Source organism: Falco cherrug, chromosome 3, assembly GCF_023634085.1.
Source record: "Falco cherrug isolate bFalChe1 chromosome 3, bFalChe1.pri, whole genome shotgun sequence".
Taxonomy (NCBI): domain Eukaryota; kingdom Metazoa; phylum Chordata; class Aves; order Falconiformes; family Falconidae; genus Falco; species Falco cherrug.
The window spans coordinates 116,448,569-116,473,799 of NC_073699.1; the positions used below are offsets into that span (position 1 = coordinate 116,448,569).

At 46.6% G+C, this 25,231-nt stretch overlaps 1 protein-coding gene across 2 annotated transcripts in view; it reads right to left on the reverse strand.

Annotated features, from left to right (window-relative positions):
* Positions 1 to 25,231, reverse strand: part of MAN1C1 (mannosidase alpha class 1C member 1) — a 68,790-nt gene that overhangs the window by 3,849 nt on the left and 39,710 nt on the right. For both annotated transcript variants that reach the window (XM_055704223.1, XM_005433059.4), the window contains 9 exons: positions 19,530 to 19,645; positions 17,211 to 17,291; positions 14,901 to 14,995; positions 10,358 to 10,481; positions 7,805 to 7,898; positions 4,129 to 4,244; positions 3,721 to 3,940; positions 1,363 to 1,535; positions 357 to 472 (listed from right to left, as the gene is read on the reverse strand). In XM_055704223.1, coding sequence (XP_055560198.1) covers positions 357 to 472; positions 1,363 to 1,535; positions 3,721 to 3,940; positions 4,129 to 4,244; positions 7,805 to 7,898; positions 10,358 to 10,481; positions 14,901 to 14,995; positions 17,211 to 17,291; positions 19,530 to 19,645 — 1,135 coding nt within the window. The remainder of the gene's footprint in view (positions 1 to 356; positions 473 to 1,362; positions 1,536 to 3,720; positions 3,941 to 4,128; positions 4,245 to 7,804; positions 7,899 to 10,357; positions 10,482 to 14,900; positions 14,996 to 17,210; positions 17,292 to 19,529; positions 19,646 to 25,231) is intronic.

Genomic DNA, 25,231 nt, shown 5'->3' on the forward strand with positions numbered 1-25,231 from the left:
AGTCACACCTCCTCTGCATGCAGGACATTAACCTGGCAGAGGAGCTGGCTCTCTCTTAAACCATCAGAGCTAAATTCAAGGGAGCTTAGCAGTCAGAGCCTCCCACTTAGAGCAGCTCTACATCACAGGAACAGGCTTTAAATCCAGCACATCAGCAGAAACCTCCAGAGTGCCAATGACAGCAGTGGTTCTACAGGAGGAAACTACTAAAGCTTTGCAGCACCCATACCCTTGCCCAGCTTTTGCCACAGAGGATAAGACTTTCCCCTTATTATTAGTGACTTATTAAGCAGACCAGAGTGCTGATGCTTCAAAAATTCTGCTACTCTGAAAGGCCTCTATGATACCAGACTTACTTCAGAGTCTCTGCGAGGAAAAAACTCTGTTGCATGTTGTCATGGGTTGGGGATGTGATGTAAACGTCTCGGATGCCAGAAAAACCAGCTTCTACTCTACAATGTTTTTCCAGGGCCTGAAAAAGGAAAAGAAATCTCAGTAACACGCTGTAGCATGGAGTAACTCATTAATCATCATCAGTTGCATTACAAGTCAGCTTTACAAATCAAATTCCAGGTGTGTAGTAGCCGCTGTCTTTCACTGAAGAGTGTGGTGATCACTCCAGACTCTGGGAATAAAGCTGGTTCGAATGAAACAGCAAGAGAAATGTAAACCACCTAAGTTAGTTGATTGATTGACCCTGACATTACACAAATAGCAAAAACGCTCTCAAGTGGCAACTGTAGCCGTTTGTGGAGCCTCTTTTACAGGGCAGCAGCCAAATGACAGTTCTGCCACTGAGATGCAGGCCCTACTAGGACGTGGGGCAGCAGCCAACATATAAATTCTCTGTATAAAGAAATGTCTATGAGCTGTGTACAATATGGCCCAGAATAAACATCATTGCCTGAGCTAGAAGGAGGTGGGGGACTTCCTGGCTGGGAGGTCTTTGTGGGCAGAAGACAAGACAAAGGGCAAAGGCAGGTTTGCTGGTTTTCCCTGTCCCAACTATGAACCAGTGGGTTCTGAGCAGTCCAGATACTTCAAATAGAAGGTTGACTCCTTTTTGCAGAGGACTGTTACATTAATAGCAGGTTTCACTGTCTGCAGCGCTCCTCTCCGTAAACAACCACTGTTTTGATTGACTGATTGATTTTAGCATAGGGAGAAGAAAACATTCACCATGCCTCAACAGAGACGCCGCACTAAACCGAGCTATTTTGTGGATTCCTGCCCCATTGCTAATGTGTCTGAGTGTCTGACACAATTTAAATAATTTCTGCTCTTTTTATTGACCGAAGGCAAGATTTTTTGTAAGCATCCAGCAGCCTGTAAAAGTTACTACTGCAAATTTTCCAACCGTACCTTCACAACCTCCCAGCCCCACTGCCTGTACTTGGGATCGTGTGTCAGCCGCCACATGTACATGTAGCTTTCCACCACTTCTGGACGTAGGATGTAATAGCGCTCGCTGAGTCTGGTCGCCATGGCTTCCGTTCCAGCATCAAAACGAAAGGCTTCGGGGCCGAGTTTGGTATCTAGACAAAACCACACACACACGCAGTGATGAGTCTGAGGAGAACGCAAACAGACTGTCCGGGTGTTTTTACGCTGCTCAGGCTGCCAACATTTAGCTAAGGCTTGCGTGAGGTCAGACGAGCGTATCAGTCATGCTTGTGTGTCAGATCCATCTCACAGCTGATGTCAAAATCGGGGCAGCTCCCAAGAGTGCATGGGCTGTGCCCACTGCCGCTCCAGCTGCTGCTCACTCCGTGGTATGCCTGGGTCCTATCCAGGTGAGTGAGGATAAAGTGTTTCTGAGGGTGGATACAACTGACAAAACACAGACTCGGACCAGGTTCGAGCGTGAAGAGGGCAGGTACAGATCTCCCCCATGTCCCAGCACTTTTTTGCTGTGCTGTGCTCCTAGGAGCTGCACTGTCCTTGACCCTGAGAGCAGAGTTCATCACCGAAGACAAACTCAAGAACCCAGATGAGAAAAGAACAGAGGGGCAAGATTCTGTTGTAAAGCCTCAAAGAAAAAAACACATTCAAAGGAAAATCTAGCCATGCAGCTGACCCTGCTGTCCTAGAGATACTGGTACGCTGCTCCCAGGCAGGGGGTTTGTTTCACAATTATCAGCCCACCAGACTGAGCCACTTCACCTGCGCTGTGGCAGGGAGGCTGATAAGAAGTGCCACCTGGGGCCGGCAATCACATCTTCTGCCTTTCCTTCTGGTCCACTTCTTTGAGAAGAAGACATCAGGAGGATGGGGAAGGCTTAAGCAATTTCACTGATATGTTATAGATCAAATGTTTGATCAAGGTCAAACAGTACTTTGGTCTTTTTGAGTCTCCCTTCCATGAGAATCTCCATCTCTTGGAAGCACTAGCTAGCACTCAACCCCCACCTACTCCAACACCAACCCTCTCCCTATTCGAAAAACAGGGACACTGAGCACAGAGGTTGCTTATTAACATGCCACAAGGTTTCTCTTGCTGCACCCACGTGTCTACCACATGGCTGTGTTTCAGGGAGTCATTTTATTTCTCTAAATATTTTGCACACCTTCCCTGGGCCCTCCTGTCTGTTTGGGGACCTAACAGTGTTTGCTAGCTGGACTGTTTGCTGAGAGCCAGAGTGACATGCACAGACATTCTCTGCAAAACAATGAGCTGGCTGAAATGACAGCACCGTAACCAGTGCGGGCAGGCTTGCTCCTGTCCTTTCTATGCTGATGGATACTGCTGAAGGTGAAAATTTGCTCCAGGCACTCACAACCAGAGGGTTATTAGTTCGGGTGGCTTGTTTTTAGTTCTGTAAGTGCTGCGGGGGGAAAAAAAAAAAAAAGAGTTATTTGAAAACATCATTTCAGGCTAGCTTGAAGTTTATTGGGCAAACATGCTGGACACCAGCTGCCAATATGGGCTGGCTAATGTGGTGATGGTGTGAAACAGTTTTTGGGAACAGTTAGTGCAGACAGACCTGTGCTTGACAGGGTCCCGGCAAGCAGACTGCTGCTTCACTGCCTGCAGTCTCAGAAGAGCTACAGAGATGCCTACAAAGAAAGGAGCGGTGTCCACAGCAAGCTCATCTTGCTGAAAGCCCTGCAGGCAGAGAACTAACCCCAGTTTCTCATTCATCACCAGTCACTGCTCTCCCAAAGCGCCGACTGATCACACTGGGTGGCGAAACAAATTTTACTGGACTTGTGAAACAGAAAGACTTAGCCAGCCTCTGCTGAGACAGCCAGGAGAGGCTGAGTAACTTCATTTTTTTTGGTTCCTACCGACAGCTGCAATCTCCCAACACTCTCCTGTTGGGCTTCTCAGCTGCTTTGCTCCATATGGTGGGACACCTTGCAATTAATCTCTGCTAATCTCCCCTTCCTGTCTGCGAAGGGATGTGAAAGGATAGGCTCAAACTCGAGTCTTGCTGGGAGAAGGCTAGCTCTGCGGCTGGCAGGCGGGACCAGGATCCAGCTCTGCGTTCATTTCCCAGCTCTGCCACAGAAGCTCACATCTGCCTGTCCCTCCGCTCCAGCTGTCTGCCATGTAAAACATGCTGCTTTCTCTTCTAGGTATCTCCGAAAAGACAAGAGAGACATACACAGGGATGCAGGGGCTGCTGACCCACAAACCCCACGGCCACCCGAAAGCTGAGTCTCCTACGGCTGTAGGTGACCCCTTACTAACACTTTCTACGCAGCCCACAGGTTTACCTGAGCGTGCATAAGACTCGTGACATGTGTTTGTTATTTCTGCAGCCAGATCCATGTAATGTTGCTTCCTCTGCTCTCCAGCGTGCTCAGCTCCAAGTGCTATCATGCCCCCCGAGAAGCAAGCCAAGTGGCCCATTTTGTGATCCAAGATGCCACCTCTCCATTCAGCAATGTAGGTCAATCCTCCAGCAGACTTTTTGACCAAATGCTTTTCTATTGCCTAAAGGGATGAAAGCCAGGATTTCAAGATACTTAATGGACAGCAAGTATAACTTCCTACGCATTTCAAGATACTTAGTGGACAGGAGTGAATACCAAGGAAACTGAAAGATCAAAGACATTTTTCCTGGAGCATTCTGATGAACAGTGTCCCCCACCAAAAATACAGAGCGGCAACCTGCTCCTTACCTCTAGTGCATCGTTGTACATCTTTTTAGCTTCAGAGTCTTTCTTGTCTGACATCAGCCAAGATTTGAGGAGATATTCGTAAAAGCTGTCCCCAAGCCCCCCAATGGAGACGTGGTCTGTAGAGGGAAAGTCAGAAAGGAACTTCAGGTTCATGATATACAGTCAGCAGTTGCTTTACAAAGAGCAAACAACCATGTCCTATTTAACGCCCTTGTTCTCTCCTTCCTTTTTCCAGCTTCCTGGGGAAAGCTTGCAGCATTTCTTTTTCAAACAAGGATGAAAGGTGGAAAGCGCAATCAGAAGAAAAATGTTCTGTCATTTTAAAAAGCATGAGTATCCCTGACCAAACCTATTCAGAGGTCTTCTTTTGCAACAGTTATTTCTACTGCAACTTAAAGAAGCTTCCCATTCATGAAGCAATCATCACAAATCTCAGCCTAATAAACCAAAAGCAGTGGCAGGTATTGATAGATCTCTGCTTATATGAAGCCACTGAGCGGCTGCCTGCCTGCCTCAGGAGAGGGAGGATGCCTGTTGGATCAACGCACAGCTGCCAGCAAGGGGCTGCTGTAGGGACCTCTTGAGCGTGCCATTTGTATTCCTAGCTCATGGTGGGACTCTGTGCCCTGGGGAAGGCTGGTGTTGTTGGCGTATTGAAATGATAAAGTCAGGTACAAGGATGTGCACTGAATATTTTCTTCTGCAGAAATCGGATTTTCAAGGCTATCTGTTCAGAGTACACAATGCTATGACCTTACAGGAGGATGCTAAAGAATTGCACTGCGAAATGGGCATGACAGCTGCAGGTTTCTGCCTGGGGGGAACTGCTGGATGGATTTATATTTTTAAACTATACCACAGGGGGAAAAGCAGCATTCATTCTTTCAAATGGCCAAGTATTCCACTTTTTAGAAGAACAAGACAAATTACCCACCATGGACTGAACCATCCCTGTTAATTAACAGTGTCCACCTCTGTGTCTGCACACATCCTCATTTTAAATGTAAGCAGATGCGGCAGGGTTTTCAGAGTTAGCTGTTCAGATTTTTATTTTCCCTTTCACTGTACACATATAAAGTCCTGAGGCTTATTCTAAATGCTAAATCCTACCAACAGATCAACAGCCATGCATTTTCCCGACCTGAAGAGCAAATATCCCTGATACAGTGTGTCCAATGATCCACAGAATAATCCATAGCAAAACAATGAGATTAGATGCATGAATTCAGGAAAAAAGAGGACAGACTATTTGCAAACACCGGCTGCACAGCCTGTCTTTAAAGAGGAGCTCTGTGATCCTAAGTGTGTCATTCATAAAATCACCAAAGCAGGAGCTCTGGTGCGTAATTGCTTTCCATATGGCATCAGCTTTGCCAGCATTTGCCTCCTAGGCACTTTGCATAAACAAATCTCTTATTTCAGCAGGGGACTGTGCTTTAATTTTCTAAAGGTAACAACTGCACTCAGAAGAGGTGCAGCACTGCCTCTTCATTTAGAAGATCTGCTCATTCAGCCAGGTCAAAGATACACCTTTTAAGAAAATCACAGCAATTCCAAGAAAAACAGCTTCCTGCAAAGAGCTTTAATAACCAGAGAGAAAATGAGAGCCTGGCATCTACAGGGAACATCTCTGTGGCAGGCTGCAGCTGCCTCCCTACTTTGGTCCTAATCTATTTCTCACCAGCAGTATTGGAGACACAGAAGAGGCTGATCAGTCTTTTCCCTCACTGGAATACGGATTCAGACTGCAAGGTCGTATTACGAGCAACTGCCACAAACAGCCTGTGCCATGAGTTGCCCTCGTGACGTGAAAAGTCTAGGAGAGAGGTTATCTCTAGTCCTTGGGCATAAATCAGCCTATCCCAGAACAAGTAATCAGAAGCTACTTTTAATAAGCTCTGAGAACCAGCAACAGGCCCCTCTATACGCCAGCAAGGGGTGGGAGCAGGTCAGTACAATGAAGTAAAATTTGCAGACATAAATAGAATGAAATTAGTGGCAGAAGAGCTGAATACTGAGTATCAAGCTGAGTATTTTAACCTTCTGAATTAAGAACACAGTTTCCCAAAGATTCCGTAATGTTCAGTTATGGCAACAGACAGGCACTTCTCTCAGCACCAATGAATAGGCAGAACTAATGCTTGTGTCTGGTAAAATGTGCACTTTGGCTGCCAGTTGGAAATAACTTAAAGAAAATGGCATCTCAGGGGTGCAGTAAGGGGACAGGAGATTAGCTTTTCAAGTGGAACATATTGCAACAATTCTGCAGAGACAAATGCGGAGGGGAAGCTGAACTGCTTACAAAGGGATTAGATAATTTTGAAGATCAATTAATGGGACAAACACAGAAGACTATATTCCTTCCTCATGGCAACAAAGGACAGCTCTGGTTTAACGGGACAACTGCAACTATCCAAGATGCTTTGTTGGGACACCTTTGAAGCCAAGCCCTGTTGATTGCCATCAGAGGTGCTGATGTGGCAGTTAAAGGTCAAGGATTGCTCACAGCTAGAGCTCTCTCACTGTCTCAGATGATGGCAGCCATGCAATTGTCTGTCAGTTACAATCAGAGCTATTAATACAGTAGTTAGAAAGGTCTGGAGTGATCTAGCAGAGCAAACAGGGCAACAAGACACGGGGACAGCAGGTAATGAAACGACTCAAAGAAAACTGCTTAAACAATATGAATGTAATCCACTGACAGGTTAAGAACAGCTTCTGCAAAAAGAGACTTTTCTTTTCTGGGACAGACAAACACGAAATCCAGCAACCCTCCCTTTCCAAAACAAGCAAATCCTTAACAGAGTGGAAAGTTGAGGTCAGAGGTCTAGGGCACAGCAGCAGAAGTAGCCTCTCGTGTTCCTACCAGAGGGCAAGCTTCTGCCCTTTGGTGGCACAAAAAGATGGGTCCGGTCTCTGGGTAAGGAAGTGGTTGCGTGCATGAAGCAGGAAAGCATATAATCTTTTCCTGGATACACTGCTTCTAGTATTTCCTTTTTTTTTTTTTTTAATCCCAAGCTCCTTCCTGGTTATTGTACCTCTTTCATATCAGAGCAGTATCTGCTTAATGCCCAGGTCTTCAGTGCTGGCTTCCTGATGGAAGAAAAGAATACATACTTGTCTCACCCTTCTTGCACCAAATTGCACTGTGCAGAGGTACCATGGTAACAGGTACACACACGCACACAAGAGAATGCGTCCCTAGATCCTAGGGGGATCCAAGACTCTGCAAGCCCTCTGCCTCTCCAGGTGGTTCCTCACTTGCTGCAGCACACTCGGGAAGTAAATCACATCGCAGTTCTGCTCCCAGCCTTCATGGGCAACTCCCAAGTAGATCTGTGGGCTATGTGATGACTGCAGGATGAGGTCTTAAAAAGATGTGCTGATTTCTAATATCTGTGTGCTGAACCATGTACCATTATCCTCCCCTGTGCAAGAGAGGCCCTAATTCTCTCTGGAGGTGAGACACTCAGCTGGAAACAAGGCTGATGGAATAAGTGCGCAATTACTACATTGCTTCTTACAAATCGGGTTGCATTATCTAATCACATGTATAACGGGCTGCCTGACAAGACGTTTTCTTGGCTTGCTTCTCTGACAGTTGCTATGCTTCCTAAAGAATAATGGAAAGACTGAAATGCTCCAGGCAGGACTCCGAACGCACAGTGATACCTACGCTGCACCCAGTTCCCTGTCACTGGGCTGAGAAAGTTAGGATAAAGGCCCTGCGGCTTCTCAACTCTGTTCAGGACTTTGCGGATGTTCATCACCTAGGAGAGATGAGAGACAAGAACTATGTTACTTCTTCGCTGAAAAAGCGGACGGTTTTGCACTGTCACTGAGAACTCTGTAATTCATCAGTGCTGATCCCTGGCTGAACAAGAACAGCAGCCTGTAACGTCGTGAATCATCATGCAAGCAGAACCCAACGACATTGCTCTCCAGTGAGAGGTCTTTGAGCTAGACTCCTCAGCACAATCTTTATCCAGCTCTGTGGGATTTTAGAAACTATTCTAAAAACCCTGCAAAGGCCCCAGTTCAGCAGTGGAAGCAGTTTGCCAACAGTGGTCCAGAAGCAATCCCGAGGATTTGGGATCTGGGTGGAAATGTATGAGATGTGGAGGGTGATTTTTTTCCATGATCCAAAGGGAAAGGAGTGGCAGGGATGAGTGACTCACACAGTACTTAAATTCACCATGTGGTCACTTAACATGATGAATTGGGGCCTTTAATTTCAACAACAGACAGCTCCTTTAATATGCTAGAACAGCCATACTTATTCTCTAAAACCTCCCTTGGTTTCACCCCCATTAAATCCAATAGGCCTTTCCCATAAGGGACAAAGTTAAATGGTATGCAGCATAAATATTCTATTATAACCTACAGAGCAGCTAATGCACTCTAAACCTTTTATAAAATTAGACAGTTTGTACGCCAAAAGCTGGCTACAGACTTAAGTTGGTGCTTCCAAGTAAGTCGTCAGGCTGCATAATATTTACTGAAGTTTAGTAGCATGGCATATTAATGACAAGTTTGAATAAAAGACACAGATGGACTTTATTCTTCCTAAAATCACACAAGTCCCAAGCTGCAAGTTAATGAGTTGATCTGTTCCTCTGAAGTAATTTCCCCCAGGAAGGGGTGTTTGAGCCCACATCATCCTACGTTTCTTCTCTCAGAGGGCGTTCGGATGAATTCAATACATGTTCTGTGACACATCAGGCACGCTCAGCTCAGGAGAATCCATTAGAAAGGTTCTGCCCTTACCCCTCTATGGGCTTAGGAGGCAAAGAGGAAAACATGTTAGGCTGGGGACAGAGGCTTGACCCTGCCTCAGAATACCTCAGTTTGAACCTGAAGTGTGGATGCAATCGTAGTTTTTAACAGTGCATCTTCTTGCCCTTGTGCTTTCAGTGCTCACCTCTGCCCCCACCGCCTCTGCATTTCCTTTGCGCACGTTTTCTTTCCATACCACTGTTCCCTTCACTGGTCTTTTCTCAGCTCCACCTTCCCCTGAGCAATTTATCATTATCACCATCCTCAAGAATCTTTAGCTTGTCTCCTTTATTTCAAGTCACCAGTCTATCTTCCCTACAGAAAAGTCTCCTGGATTTCTAGTTTTACTTCACCCTTTGCTTTTCTCTCCCGCTCACCCTTCTGAGACATTCCTCTTGCCAATCCCACCCTTACTGCTTTCCACACACTTCATCCTACTCTCCGTTTTACTTTCCTAGCTTCTTCCTTCTCTTTCTTCCCATCTCTTCTCCAGATTCTCTTCTTGCTTCGCAACTGACAGACCTGCAGTGGACATATCCTGGAAAAGTATCGTTTTGAGCTTTTTATCGGCAATCCTAGTAGCACTGTCTGCTTTCAGCCCACCGTGGGGCTCTGGACAGGCCCCATTTCCTCTGGCCTCATGGGGGCAGTTTGGATTCTAACTGGAATAATTTGTCTCCCTCAAAGCTGGTTCCTCAGGGACGTGCAGCGAAAGCTAATGACCTACTGGTATACAACAGCATATCTATTAAGTTGCTCTCACGTGCGTTACAAGATCACTTGTGGAAAAAAAAAAAGCTCAAGGTAATGTATAATATTAATAGATTTTCAGTTACAGGTTACACAAAAGGAATCCAATATGTCAACTGTCAGGCCTTTCCTACACGAGAAACCTCAGCAGAAATCTTGCTGGCTGGAGCATAACATTTAATGCCTGTTTAGTGTAAAAAGGTCTGTAAGTACAAGGCACTACCATTAGGATATCAGAATTAACAATTATCTTTGCAGTCTGCATCCAACAGGTGGTTTCATTTCGGCTGTGTCCTTGTCTGAGTAAGTTTTTGCTAAAGCTTCAGATGACTGAGACATCGGGAAAAACGTCCCCATCTCCCCGGTGGCTGCAGGTGATGGAAAGGCATGTGGAGGGGCTACAGCAAATGTCAACGGCCAAAGAAAACACTGGGGTAGACGCCTTCCAAGGCCTGTGGGTATGACAGATCTCTAACAAGAGCTCACTGTGACCTTTTCAGTGAGCTGCTCTGAGGCCTGTGACCTCTGCAGCCTGCAAAGCACAGGTTTCTGAACCTGTGGTCCCACTCTAGAAGGTTTCTCCTTCCAGAGTTGTACTGGTATCGGGGAGAAGGACCACCTTGCTGCCACGTTGTCTGCTGCAGGCAGACCCCAGGATTATGAAGAGACCAATTCACTAAAGACCAGGATGGGAAGTACTTGCCTTTTCTGCAAACACTGGGTTGCCAGAGAGCTCCGAGAGGTGCAGGAATTCCAAGTGCAAGGTACCAAATTCTGCTAAGATGCTGCTTCCAGCGGATGCCCAACCCCAACTCCAGCTCATGCCACTGCAAGGAAAGAAAAGACAGCCTTCACTGCCAGGAAAACACAGCCAAAGCCTGAGGTCCCCCCCTGCCCCAGTGCAGATCCTGCCTTTGTTACGTGCCTACAGTGCACACCCAGGTCTCAGCAGAGGCCGTGTAAAGGATGTGCACAGATTTTTAGGACTCTCACACAAAACAGTTCTAGTAGGATGGAGCAGTAGTTTTACAGGTAATTGTTTAGGATAGGGCAAACACACAGACTGCACATACTGGGAAACTGCGTTTTTGGCGGGAGAGTAATCCCTCCCAAACAGACCAGCTGAAAGCAAACTTTGGAAGAACACCAACAACCTGCCCTGCACAAGACACTTTGGGATAACATATGTCTGTAAGTAGCTTGAGCAGAACGCCCATGACTTTTAATGTCCCACAAGTCCAACAAGGCCGCTGTTTTATGCAGAATCCACACTGTCCCTAAGCACCTTGTTTCAACAAGATCTCACACTCTTTGTGTGTACACCGACACTGACATTCCCCCTGTAGGCTTGCTTGCAGGGGGATAAAGCGTACAGCAACACCAGTGCTAGGGGAAAGATGCCACTGGCCAAACCTGACTGCAAGGAAAAGCCATGGGGAATCTTAACATCTGCACGGGACAAACCTGGCTCTGAAAACACCCCACCGGTGCTCATCTCGTGTGCCTTGCAAGAACTGGAGGGCCAGCATAAAACTACAGAAGGTGGTAAACACTGTCTGAAGAAGCCAATCATACAAAGTGCCTCCACCCCTACTTTGGACGTACCGGAATCCCTTCTCAGTTTCTGTTTGTCTTCCCTCACCCTGCCAAATCCATGCAAAGAGAGAAATAAGCACTGAAGCAAAGCAAGGAGTCAGTTCTGGGGATGAGGAGGGCATCACCTCTCCCTTAAATCTCAAAGAAAACTAATCAAAGGACATGGGAGTGCAAAGGCTCCTCCAAGCACCAACAGCCTCACCCTTGGATTTGCTTTTACATTCAACCACTTCTTGTATCTCACTGCTACAGATCACAGCTCCGCACACCTCTGCCATCTACACAGACATGGGAACGTCCTACGCCCTCCAGCCTTGCTCCCAAACCAGCCTCTGCAGGTGCTGGCCCAGGGATGCTTGGCTGAGCCATCTCAGAAGTGACGCAGCTTTGATTTTCCTATCTTTTTGCCAGCGCTGTTTGCGGTCGATACCAGTGAGGGAACAGGTTTCCAGTACTGGGGGGGTGGGGGTAACACTAGATGGCGCCGGAAAGCTTGCCTATTAGAAGAAAAGGGTTTCTGTTGTTTACAAGAGGCTAAAACTAACGATTTTTCTGAGGAGGGGGAAAAAAACCCCAAAAGTTTCCCCTCCGTGTGATATACGCAAAACCATTTCAGGTCCAGAGCTGTTTGTTTCGCCTCCAGACAAAAAGAGCCATTAGATAAGCAATATGTTCATGCTGTTTCAAATTGCTCAGTCACTGCCAGACGTCAGCCTTCCCTGCAAACTGTCAGGAGGCTGTACCGCCAGCTTTTTGCGTTGGAAAACACTGTATGCGGCTAAACCGGGTACCCCAATAACACCGAGTGTTGACGGCAGAAGCCTCCCTGTGCAGGCAGAAAGGTCCTCCAGTGCGCCCAGGTTCACGTTGGCATTAATTTAATACTGCACCGGACTTACCTGCTGAACCTGGCAGCAGCCGGCGCCGGGATGGGTGTGCTAAACAACCCCACGGTGTTCTCATATTTATAAAGAGTCAATTCCTCTTTCTTTATTTACTGCACTGAAGGGACACTGTAACAAAACGACCTCACAAACAGAAACTGCCTTCTGAGCTAGCTCAAATGAGGAGGGCTCCGTAGCAGCCAAATGGGGCCGTGTTTGTTGTGACAGTGGCTAATGTGGGGTCACAGCGGCTGACACAACCCTCCCCCGGGAACTCCCATCCCAAACATGCAGCCAGGCTCTGCCTGCAAGGACTGTGTTGTTGGGATCCCAAACCCTGGGTTACAAATCACAGTAAAACTCAAGAAGCGGTGGTCTGGAGGAAACAAGAGTACGTCTGCAATGTGTCCCCGGGTTAAAGAGCAGCCTGAAATGACCCCCTGCAGGAAAACATTTTTTCAGCATTACAAACTGGACAAACTGGGCCTTCACAGCTGTCCTGTTTTATAACATCTTGGAGAAAGCTACCATTAAAAGGACCTTGGTCTTCAAGACAAAAGAAAATGCCCAGAGCTCTTCCCGTCCCCCAGATAAATGCATCTTCTTTAAGCACTGTCTAGTGCAAGCATGGACTGAAGTTTTCTCTTCTTCCCTCACTGAGATTCAAAGCAGCAAAAAGGTGCCAAGTCAAGAGAGAGACCAGGAGAGGATGATGAGGAAAAATCTGGAGGTGCACAGGTTTTGGGGAGATGTGCAGGAAAGCTGGGGCCAAGGACCTGGCACAGGAGGCACCGGGAGAGAAATCACAGTGCAACACACAGGCAGAGCGCAGAGCAGCAGCTTGAGAAGACAATGTACTCTAGGACCTGGCAGACAACGTGGCAGTTGGACCAGCAGGATGGAAAACAAGCCTGTGTGAGAGATGATACAGCGCCTGTGTGAAAACAAAGGCCACAGGGAAGCACATCAGCAGAGAGGGGACACAAGAGGAAAAGGTGGTGTGAGGCGATAGGAAGAGATAAAGCCAGCTGGCTACGGGAAGAGCTGGGCCGGGGGTGGGTGTCTTTGTATTTTAGGTCCTCAAAAATGTATACGTAGAATTGACTCAATGCCAGCTTGTGTTTCAAATTTCTGAATGTCATTCTTAACCCACCCCCCAAAGCTACCACCAACAAAAGCCTACACATGCTGCAAGAGTCTCCTCCTTTTGAGATGATGAGGTCTCTCTGGAATTAGCACATCCCTGCAAAAGTAGAACTGGAGAGAGAATTCCTTCTTGCAAAACTCTTCTGGGCTTTGTTTTGGCCCTGACATTTGGGTCAGCATGCCCTCACTGCATCACCTTACTCTCCTCTGCTCCCACTTCTACAAGCTATCGCACACTGAGTAACTCCCTTCCCCTTCAGGTTTATCGCCTTTGGCTGTTCATCATGTTCCTGCAGTAGTCAAGACTACAGATTTAGCTCGTTTCATCCTCGCTCCTAAATCAATTGATACTCCGAGCCCTCACAGCAGTTTCAGGGCCCTGAAGCCAGAGCTCAAGCCAGTAGTACAGGTTCTGGATTGTAGGTTCAGTGTTATTTTGATTTTCTTTGCTTTTAGTCAAGGTAATCAGCAAAACATTTTGGGAATGTCTAGGCAGACACAGTCCGTTTCAATTGTCTTCACAAAGGGCAGGGGAGGGTTTGGCATTTCTGTGAAAGGTTAGTCTATGCCGAGTCTTTGTCAGCCACAGAGGAAGCAGAATGTCTCTTCTGTAAAAAGAAACACTTAAAGTCGTGGTGGTGGCTCAAATTTTCACCGGGATCATGTGCAGATAAGGCAACTGAAGGGTGACATTGATATTTAAGCAATGGAGCAGTGTGAGCCAAACATTTGAAAATCTTGCACTTCACAGAGACATGAGTCAAACAGGAGATTTGGGCTAAGAGATGAATAATGATTTTCATGGCTGCTGCTCCGAGTTTTGCAAGAGGTGAGGATGAAAGGCTTTTGTTAACCCACATTTCCTGCTGTCTCCGTTTCAGCCGGCATGTAGCTTTTACCCTGGGGGATTTGTTTGCAGGCATCAAAATGAGCCAATAAGCCCTTCTTGGCAGGGAACACCGTCTACTAGCGAGAATCAGAAACTGGGAGTCCAGCCTCCAGGTTTGCCTCTGTTTGCCGAGACCTTCAGCAAGGTATTTAACCCAGCTGCCTCAAAGCTCCCCTCCAGCACCAGAACACCACCCACCTGACACGAAATGTGGCTCTCAGTGAAGGATACACACCTGGCTGAGTGCTGCTGGCAGGGAGAAAACTAGGGGATCTGTATACTCCCCCCTTGCTAGCAACAAAACTGTCAGCCAGTCCCATCCAGTTCCTTTCCCGATTTTTCCAGATATGGAGCCTGGATAAATTCACATGCACCTAGTTGGGCACACTGCAAAAATACAGAGAGCACGGCATGCTACGTGCAGACTACAAATAATGTTTCAAAGAAAATGAGAGTGAGGAAAATGCTATTGCAGCAGGGAGCCCTGCCAAGAGGTAGAGGAAGAAACTGCGGACAGCCCAAAATTAATAAAACACAGCTGGGTTTAACTTGAGTCACCTGCAATCTTTGCCAAGGCACCTCTTGGTTTTGAGTTGGCAAAACAAATGACCTCGAAGAATCTGCACTAGAGGGGGGCACCTCTGAGGAACTGCTGCTGTTCCTGCTTGAATCCTGGTCTTTTACAAACATTCAGTAATAAAATGACATGCTTGTAAGGACGTATGTCTTGCCTGCCCAGATTTATGACGCCACGTGGGATACCAGTGGGGGTGTTAAAAGCTGGCAAAAGTTTCTCTCCAAGTTCCAGAGCTTTACTCTTGAACACCTGTTAAAAGAAAAAGAGAGGATAAATATTTGATGGACTGCTTGTGAATACTGGTCACACTGGATTCTTTCAAATCCACTTTTTCAAACATACCATTATTAAAACCTAAAACTGCTGCACTGCAAGAATCTGCTGTCTGAGGTATGCTGCTGCCCTAGTTCCAGTGCACGATAGCTCTGAACCCAAAGCCAGGCTGAACTTTGGTATCTGTCTGAATGTCCTCTAAAAACCTACGTTAAACCAGCCCCAAGGCCCCCGCCAAACCCTCAGCCTGGATGAGGGCAGCCAGAGCTGCAGAGCGCAGAACACCCTGAATCCCTCAGCAGCAAATTTCTGTGATCTGCACTGATCCAAAGAGTACTCTTTGGGGACAAATTCTTCCCTTTTCCCAGGGTGGCAGAGGACACAGGGAAGTGAAATGCCTGGATTAAAATCAAAAGAAATCTTTCCAGGGTGAAGCACTGTTAGATTTACAATGTGGGTTTGCCTAGCTTGTGTCATGTCCTGTTGTAAAAAACATGATTTCCAACCAACAACCTTTTACTTGCAACTCTTTTCCGGGAAGGATTCATGGTTTCATGGCTAAACTGCTCCTTTTCCATTTGTAATGCCTCAGTTTGGGGCTTTCAGTTATAGCTTATGGTGGCTTGCAGCACAAAGCCACCACACACCATTATTTTGGGACAAACTGATAGAAGCACTAATCTTTGCTCCAGAGATTAGTCCTGATCAAGGGAAGCCTGTAAGTGACTTAGGAGATAAAGCACAAACCTTTTACCTCTAGCCCCCCTATACCAGCCCAAGCTGTCATAGCAGTTCTGAGAAAGCAGGAATTTATTGCTCTAAAAATACAGCACTGAGGAAACCTGAGCTCTCCTGTGGGCTTGCAGACCTTTGATACACTGACAAGGAGATAGGGGTTTGACTCAGAAGGGAAAGCAAGAGACGGGGACTTGATTTTTGCCTTTCAACCTGGTGACACTGACTGGGTATATGACAGGCACTGCCCTGGCTGCTGAGCATCGCTGCTGACTGCACTTCAAGAGGTCACTGCTGGAGTTTTCTGGTTTAATGTGGTTTCTTTTTGCTCTGTTGATCTGAAACCTGTTGAAGTTGTGACTGAGACAGGCCCTGAGTTGGGGCAGTGAGTCTGTGAGTGTTTTCCCTGAAGGGAAATCACTGAGAGAAGTCATTCCTGGAACTCATTTAAAATGCAACTAAAGTGACAGAGCTGCTCCTGTGACTCCACAGATCAATGGTGCCACTATGCAGCGATAAACCATCCCATGCTATTTTGGTGGACAGCACCCAGCCACGGTCAGTGTATGGCATGAGAGCTGTGCTCTTGTTCAAGAGCCAGTCTTCCAGCTGCTGCACTCACCAAACTCCCCCTTGAATCAGAGTTTCTGTTCGCCTAAGACTTCCAGGGCAAAGGAATAATCTCTTCATCTCTCTACTGCCAGCTGTAAAATTCCAGTCCAGTCACACTATAAAACAGATTATGGCATTAAGCCCTGGCCTCTACCAGGCTGGAGAGGAAGAAGGCAAGTGAAGTGAGAGCCTCCTGCTTTAGCCAGAACTCCTGGGGGGTGGGAGCATCCACTGAACGGCTGCTCCAGCATGCTAACGGAGGGGCTGTGGTGCCCAGCCCACGCCCACTGGGCGAGGGGACATTTTGTGGAGCTGTATCACTTTGTCACAAGAGTTGGCCGGATACTCTGCCCTGGCAGTTTGCCACCCTCCTTCCCTGTATCTCAGGGCACTTGGTCTTAGAAACTGCTGCAGCAGAGAGATTGTCCAGGAAGAGTTTGGAGCGCTTGCCACTAATCAGTTGCCCTCCTTAGTGCAAGGCAGAATCTGGAATGATGTTTGATGAAAAACTGCCTATGTTTAGAATAAAAAGGAACAAGTACAAAGACAAAGATCGCTGCAAATGGCATTTCACCGGGGAGCAATGTGTCCAACTGAAAACATGTCTTGCTAGAATTGCCCACAGGAGAAAAGATCTTTGCAAATGAGCCATGCACGGTGTGTGCAAGGTAATTATGTGAGACTTAATTAAAAGAACATTAGTGGCATTTCGATATTCATAAAAATGATAGGTTTAGCCTGTTGTTATGGAGGGATTATCTGATGCTCAGAGAAAAGCTGCTGGAGAATCCTTTCAGTTCATTATTGGTGACCGTGTGAGACACGCAGAGCCGCTGAAACAAACCTCTTCTCCAGTTAAGTAGTATGTGGCCAACAGTCCTCCAATATAGCGGATGTTCACCTCAAACAAGGATGCTTCTCCGTTCTGAAAATACATAATGATATACTTGACTGCAAAGTCTGCACGCACAAATGGCAGCTAAGGGGAACAGATTGTAGGCAGATACTTAAGTCTCCCAGTCCTCACCCACAGAGTAACACAGCTTTTTGTCTAAGATCTCACAGCACTTTATTTGCTCTACAGTGACAGGTGGAGCCCGAAGAGAAAAGAAACAACCAAACCGCCCATTTATCACCAGCTGACAATATGTAAATCAGTTAGGGCTGATGTATTGTCCATCCATCCAACTCTGTCTTGGGCTCTGCCTTGCAAAAAGCTGTGAGTTTGTTTAGGGCAAAAAATTTGCCCCTTGAAATGTTTCATTTAAAGAGAAAATTGTACAGCCACATGGAAAAAATATTTTCTCCACTTTCTTGCGAAGAGGGCACTGCATTAGACAGAAGTAATGCACTTCCTACATTAGGCAGATATTTTCTGTCGTTCAAGGACTCACCTGTCTGTAGGCTCAGAGAGGACCACAGCCTAGAGGGTGCCTGTCATGTGGGCATGCTTATGGAGAGAAAAACTGTGCGATTTCCACGTGCCCCACCACCACAGACAGCAGACACAGACTGATATGGTTCACTGAATTGCTCAAGAACCCACTCACCTGGAACAAGCGTTGCTTTACCTACTCAGCTGATGATCAGCAAATGTCAAAACGATTGCATTCAAAATGTGCCTTTAAAAAATACATGCTCCCGGCCATTGAATCTGCATGATAAATGATTCCTACCCTCACGCAAATGCATAAAGCCAAAACCCACAAAGATCTTCCACCAACACAGCACTTTCCCAGCGAGCAAAGGGGCATGTGAACCTTTGCACTAGCCTGCTCTTTCCAAATACCTGCAGGTTACAAATCAGAGCAAGTGCTTTCTTGAGATGATGACTGAAATTGCATGAGACAGATCATGGCACCCAGTTGCAAACAGAGCTTGTGGGCTTTGGAGTCCCTGCCTCACTTTTCTGGACTATTAAGAGTTCCTTGTACAAAGCCAGTTTTTAATTAATTTCCCTCCTTCTCTCCCACTGCTGTGTTTTCTGACTCCACCGATCAATCCATAGTATTCATTCTTGTCTTTGCTGATCAATCTATTCTCCAGGCCAAGATTAAAAGCTTTTATGAAATCCAGCTAGATTATGTCCCAGTTGATTTTGTCCCTTGTTTATTGATTCAGTAACATACTGACAGCATTCACCAAATTTATCAGATGTGGTCTTCCTTTCATGAATATATGAATGCCAGTCATGCCATCCCAAATGATGCTTTTCTATAAAGGCAGATGCATGCATTGTTCCCATGGGGAGAACCATTTTTCACAACAGACACCTAGGCTGGCATTAAAAAACATAAAAGTTTGAACTACACTCTGGTTTTAACATTCTTTGTATGCCACCGATGAGATCCCATCAGCACTCCCACAACAAATACAAGAGCTGGCTGGAGGACCAACAGTCAGAGCTATGGCAAGGGGCTCAGCCACAAAGCAAGATAAGGACAGCATCCTACATGTGATAGCATTGCAAGGCATGCGCTGCACCAGCATCCCAGCGAGTCTAACACTAGCTCTATGAAGTAGCTAGGAAAGCTTCAGGGGCCAGAGAGAGTGAGTATCTCTGGCCATTTTTGGAGATGATGCCCTTCCTTCCTAATCTAGGCTCACTAACGTGCTCCCACTTTGCTGCCGTGGTGCCACGCTCCCACTGCACAAGTCCCAGCACTGCCATACCAACAAAGGGCCCAGGCAAGGAGATCAGCATTTTCAATCTTTATCTATAGCACGTAAAACGAAAACTTGTCTTATCACAGGCAGACATTTAACTGAGTTGAAAGAGAACTTGATCTTTAACGAACAAAACTTCCTTGGAATATCTAATAATTACAGCTGGTTTTATAAACCAGACCAAAACACAAAAAACACTGAACACTGAAACACTGAATCTTGTTTTCAGCCAGACACTGAGTCTGATCTGGTGGCCGCTGGCTGGAACCCTGTGCCGTGTATAGGCAGAAGATGGGCTGAATCATCACAAAGTCCCTTTGGCCTCAAAAAAAAAAAAAAAAAAAAAAAAAAAAAAAATCAGAGTTGAGTGGTTTCTTCCCCCGCAAACTTGATAGTTCCCCTCCCCAAATGATTCTTAGAGAAGACTGTGATCAGGACTGGCCAAACACACATTGTTTCGGTGACACAGACAGGCATTCCCAAGCAACTGACTCACCACATTCAAGTCAAAGCTCTTCTCCACCCACGTCTTTGCTTCTTGGAATTCCTCCTCGAGTTCCATGATGTACAGAGTATCTAAGGCGTCTACCACCGTAGCTCCTCGAAGGCCTCCTGCATTGCAAACAGAACAGCGCAATGAAGCCCCATTCATGCAGTCTTCTTTAGGTCTAAATCAATCTTCAGGAGCTGGGACAGGCAGCAGCTTCCAGTCCCAATACTGGGGATGTCTGGATGGGATCCAGACTGGCCATGGTTTAGGCTGAGATCTTCTAACAGGACTAGTCAGTTCTGCTACCCAAAATAGCTGCTTTGGAAAGGCCCATTTTCCAAACGGCTGACATTTCTGAAAGAACACCCCCAAGGAACAGATCAAGGTCCACACTTCAAGCCACCAGTCAGGACTGCAAGCCATGGTCTTGTTTTCCAATCCTGTCTTGGCCAAAGTGGTTAGGCAACTCCACCCCTAGTCTTTGTTCAGCTGTAAACATAAATTCAGCCTCTTTCCAACCCAGTTACAAGCATAACCCTCTTCTAAGTGAGAAAATTCTATTTTCATTGTGCAAAAGCATCCACGACAGGACTTTGATCATTCTGTCCTGATGCAGTGTTGTTATCTGGGGCAAAAAGTACTTCTGCACATGTGCCATGTCCCAGTGTGTCCCACTGCCGGTGTATGTACAAAACCCAGCTTCATTTGGCGGCAGAGAGACCTGAAACTAATCTCAATGGATCCTGAACAGAGAGTAGGTGACTTTAGGGACAGCTCCCCTCCTTTGGCTAACATAGCAGTCCCTGTGAGCATGTTCTCCAGCAGGCAGCAAAGGAACACATGCAGATAAAGCAAATGCCAACCACATACCTGGACCAATCATGTGATTCATGTAAAAAACCTGTGTGCCAAGTGTTGTCTTACGCAAATGGGCTCTAGGAGAACTTCCAGTGAGACAGACTGACGTGGCATGCCATGCCAAGAAGACTATACAGGGTGTGTAGACAGACAATCTCGTAGCAGTTGAGACTAAATGAAACTAGAGATGTTAACAACCGTGGGTTTGCAACATCTCAGTGCTAAGAGTTCTATTTCTGTTAGGGAACCCTGAAATTATTCCTAGCATTGGAAAGCAAAGGCTATGAAGCACACTGTGACTCAAAATCTACGCTTTAATTACAAAGGCCATCACTTTCCTGCGTAAGTCAGCGAACACAAATCCTCACGTGGAAGATTCCAGTTTGGAATCATCATCAGTCATCCCTCTGCGGATGTAACACACCAGGGACATGGGCGTAAAGCTGCCTCTGTAGTGCTGTCAGCAAGCTGCACGTGGGGGCCCACACATCCACCGCTCAGTTGCAGCCACATTCCTACCCGCCCCCTGACAGTCAGACCTCTTGGAGTCTCTGGCAGCAAAGATGCTTGGATGAGGTTCAGGTTTTATTTCTGCAGGAAAAACTGCTTGTACCAGCTCTGTCCCTACCATCTCTGTCTCCAGCATAATCGCAAAGACTCACACATGCTGCTTACGCCCAGGGGTTTTCCTGAGACAGACTGCAGTTTGGCTCAGGTCAGTTCTTTCCTCTTACTAACAGACTTTAAAATACTACCCCAAATTCCCCCAGCTTTCCCAGCCTTTTTTTTGCACACTCAGATTGGCTTGGCACTTTTGTAATACCTTCAGCATTATTTCAATTCTAGTTCTGCTTAAGAGAGGAAAACTCAGCTGGGTGCACTGTTAAGGAACTGCTGCAGAGGCGAGAGGAAGGCAAAGGTGAGTCATGTGTCACGAACCTTAAGACTCTGCTCTTTCCTTATTAAGAAAAAAAAGCAATTGTGTCTGATGTACATCATACCTTTTCCCCAGAGGAGGCGTGCTCAGATCCACCAGTTTCATGCAGGGCTCATTTATGCTTTCAGCATTCCTCTCCCGTAAGAAAGGCATCCTGCCTTATTTTGTTGATGCTACAAGATTGCAGTTTTGACACTTTTCAGCCAGTCAGCACATCATTGCTTTAATAAAACCCAACCAAGACTTTACTGCTCAACTATAGATTGCTGGCTTTCAGATGCTGTCTGCATCAAAAACAGGGGCTGTGGAAAAGGGATGAAGGCAGCAGAGACAGCTTCTAGAAATCCACTTACTCCTGCAGGCTTGCGAAATGATCATCTAACTGGAGCTATCTCCACGAGTGCAATAGATGGAGTCAAACAGCCACGAGATCAACCGGTGGGTTCTAAAAAACAGCTGAGCTGATGTTTGTATGGCATGTTTTCCAAAAGCAGTGACCACGAAAAAACATCATCATCACAGTCAGAGCTGCTTTTATCAACCTTAATGATTCTTCAATATTAATGATGATGTGATTTTTATACACTTTCCTATTAGCAAGGAGAGACACATCAGCTCAGAGCAACACAGACACCGGCAAACATTTTAAAAAGAGAAGGAAGAGTAATGCTGCCTGAGGCACAGCCCATTACTGTGATATTCTGAGAGAAACACTAACAGGCTCGATTTAATTTGATGATATAATCCACAAAGTCTTTCATAATCTGCAGAGAGACAATGAGAAAAGTTGGATTCGCTCAAACTGAACAGAGACAAAGAAACAATAAAGTTACAATTTTCTGGGATGATTAATTGAAGTGAAAAATATTGCTTGAATTGACAGAGCCTTTTATGTTTTTAGCAAGTAAGGCCTTTAAACACATGAATTGCATCGGGGATTAGGAACATGCTCGGATCTTTGCTAAAGCATAGCTTGGAGTTGCTTAGCTTTCCTCCCCTGTATTTGACAAAGTGGAGGGCAAACCTTGCTCCCCTGCTGGTTTGCCTTTGTGTCATTTTAAACATTTGTTTTAAATATTCCCCTAAACACTCTGTATCTGAAGAACCGCAGGCTGTGTGTTTTGTACAAGGGTCTTGTCGATGTTTCCTTTCTTCTGAACTAGCTTTGAAGCAATTGCAAAATGCATGGCTGACTTTTTTTTCCTGCAGCTAACAAAGTCTATCGCAATACCAAGAGCTACCGTGTCAGCTTCAGCCGTCTCAGGAGAATGATAAAAAAGAACCTCCTTCCCCTCCACAACCATGCAGACGGCAAACCAGGCATCAGGACTTTGCTGCTGCGTCTCTGTCACTTGCCAGGGCAGAGAGGACATCTAGGACCAGCCCTGACCCCGCCGTGCACACTGGCATGTTACTTCTTCGCTACAGGAACATCTTCCTTCCTTCTTGCTCAGATATTGCTTCATTAGGTCATAATAGAGCCCATGATACAACGTCCAATGGCTCTAATTATATTCAGTGGTCAAAAGATTGTGCTATACATGTCCTAGCACACTTATTACAATATATATGCACCCATTTGTAAAGATGGTGATATTTGCTTGACATGCCGCTTATTTTGAGATGTTAAAAAATAATCACCTTTCCAGATCTACACATTATAATGTGAGGGATATAATCAAAGGGGAAGCAGCTTCAAAAGGAAAAGGAATCAAAACCCTCTCTGTCACTTCTGACTCTTGCTGACACTCTCCTCTCTAAATTACTGGTTTCAGCCTTATTGTACTCCCTCTGAGGGAGTTTTGAAGTAGAAACTAAGAAACCCTCAAAAGACACCCTTCTGAAAGCACCCAGAAATGGTAGCGATGACTTTTAAGCAGGACTCCACGTCTGAGATTCTACTTGTCTCCACAAATCTAAGGCCCTGTGTGCTATGAAAAGCCCCTCCCCCCATCCTGCTGCAAAACTGGCTTGGAGTGGAGATACACCTCGCTCAGGAGAGGCAAGGTCACTTGGCTGATGGACAAAAGGGAAGCTGTGTCTATTGGACCCAGTTCTGGGATCCACACCAGCTCCTAAACTGCCCACTAAGAGCCTATGACCATCCTGAATGGGAAAGAGGAACCCTCTGCTGGGACCAGTGGGAAGAACTGGGACCTCAGGCAGAAGGCAGGGATGCTTGTCTAGGGGCATTTCTAACTGAAGGGCTTCACGGCAGCTCTTGTGACAGCAAGCGGCAGGGCCTCTGCCTGGAGCTTCTTCTGTGAGAGAACAGCAGCACATCAGAAGCAGCAGCTCATGGTAGCAATACAAAGGTTCATCTCTTCTTGAGCTGAAGGAGGGCCCGTACCACCTCGTCCCAAGCCACAAGTGTATTTGCTCTTTTGTGCACGAGAAGAATGGAGATATCCATGCAGGCAACAAGGCTGCTCTGTTCCTACTTCCACCCACCCAGAGGAATGAGCATCCACCCGCTCACTTGTGAACACTGCCACAGAAATCACGAACAAACATTACATTAATTAACATAATGCTTGTGAAAGGTGCTGAATAGAGCACTCCATGGAGAGGAGATGGCATTGTACGCACACCGTACCCCCACGGCCTCAGTGGGAATGTGCTGTTAATGCCAGTCTGGAAGAACAAGACCATTCAAGCAATACAGTCTCAGAAAGGCCTTCATGGGAATTAATGGTAGTGCTGTCTCTAAAAACCACAGATAAAGCCCGCAGCAGCTCATTCTAGTCTAGGGTGGATAATCTGAATAGAAGGGCTCATCCTCTAAAGCCTGTAGCAGCTTGTCCTAGTCTGGGGTAGATAATCTGAATAGAAGGGCTCATCCTCTGTTCCTATCCCTGACTCGCCCCTGGTGCCTGCTCGCTCAGGAGTTCGTCAAAGCCACTTGCAGCATGATTTCACAAGACAAAACACAATTCCAAAGGCTCGTGAAGAGGTCTGTGTGTGCTCACTGGGGCCAGAGGGGGAAGGCTTTGGAAGACGTATGCCAATCTCAACACCCAAAGGAACCAAGAGGTACAAAAGGTGCCGGGTTGCCCGGGGAGCCGCCAGCCAGGCTGCCCCGGCGCAGCAAAGCGCAGCCCTCCGAGCCTGCTGCACAGCACGTGGCAGGAGAGAACTGCCACCGCCGCCTGGGGCTCCCTGACCCCAGCCCGAAGGTCTGTATCGACTGTGAGCCCAGGGCCAAGAAGTGAGATACGTGGCACTGATCACAAGCTGAACAAGGACTGTAAAGGGTGAAAAGCTCCAAGTCAGGCAAAGGGGGAACTACGAGTAACAGACGGGGCACGCTGGCACACGCACAGCGTTCACCCACTTACACATGTCCCATGGCCCTGCTCTCCTTCAGCATCCCGGCAAGCCACTGCCTGGAGGAGAAAAAGGAACAGTTTTCTCCTGAATGTATAGTTTAAAGGGAGGCCATGAGGGCTGATCAAAGGTGGAGAATATCTACCCTACCATCTGCCAAACATGTAAGGGCTAATTAAGGCTTGAAAAGCACCGCAAAGCACCAAGCAGGGACTAAGTGTAACTGTGGTAACAATCGCAACTGCTGCTGCATCTGTGAACTTCCTTTTAGCTACCCATTATCTGCAAATCAAACCCACCAATTTAGGCAGAAACAGGCCAATCAAACATACCACCATCAGGTACACAACAGAAACTGCAAGTTTGATCATTAGTAGAGCAGTAAGATTTTTACATCCAACTTGCTGAAGCTTCCATGAGCCACCAAATCCACATGCAAAATTCAACTATGTGAACACTTTGCATCTGCTCATGTTTACAACCCAGGCTTGTCTGGGAATAGCAAGGGTTGGCCACATGTTGTATCGGGCTAGAACGTTGATCCAGGCACTGCTCACACAGCACAGTTGAGCTCCCCCATTAGAAA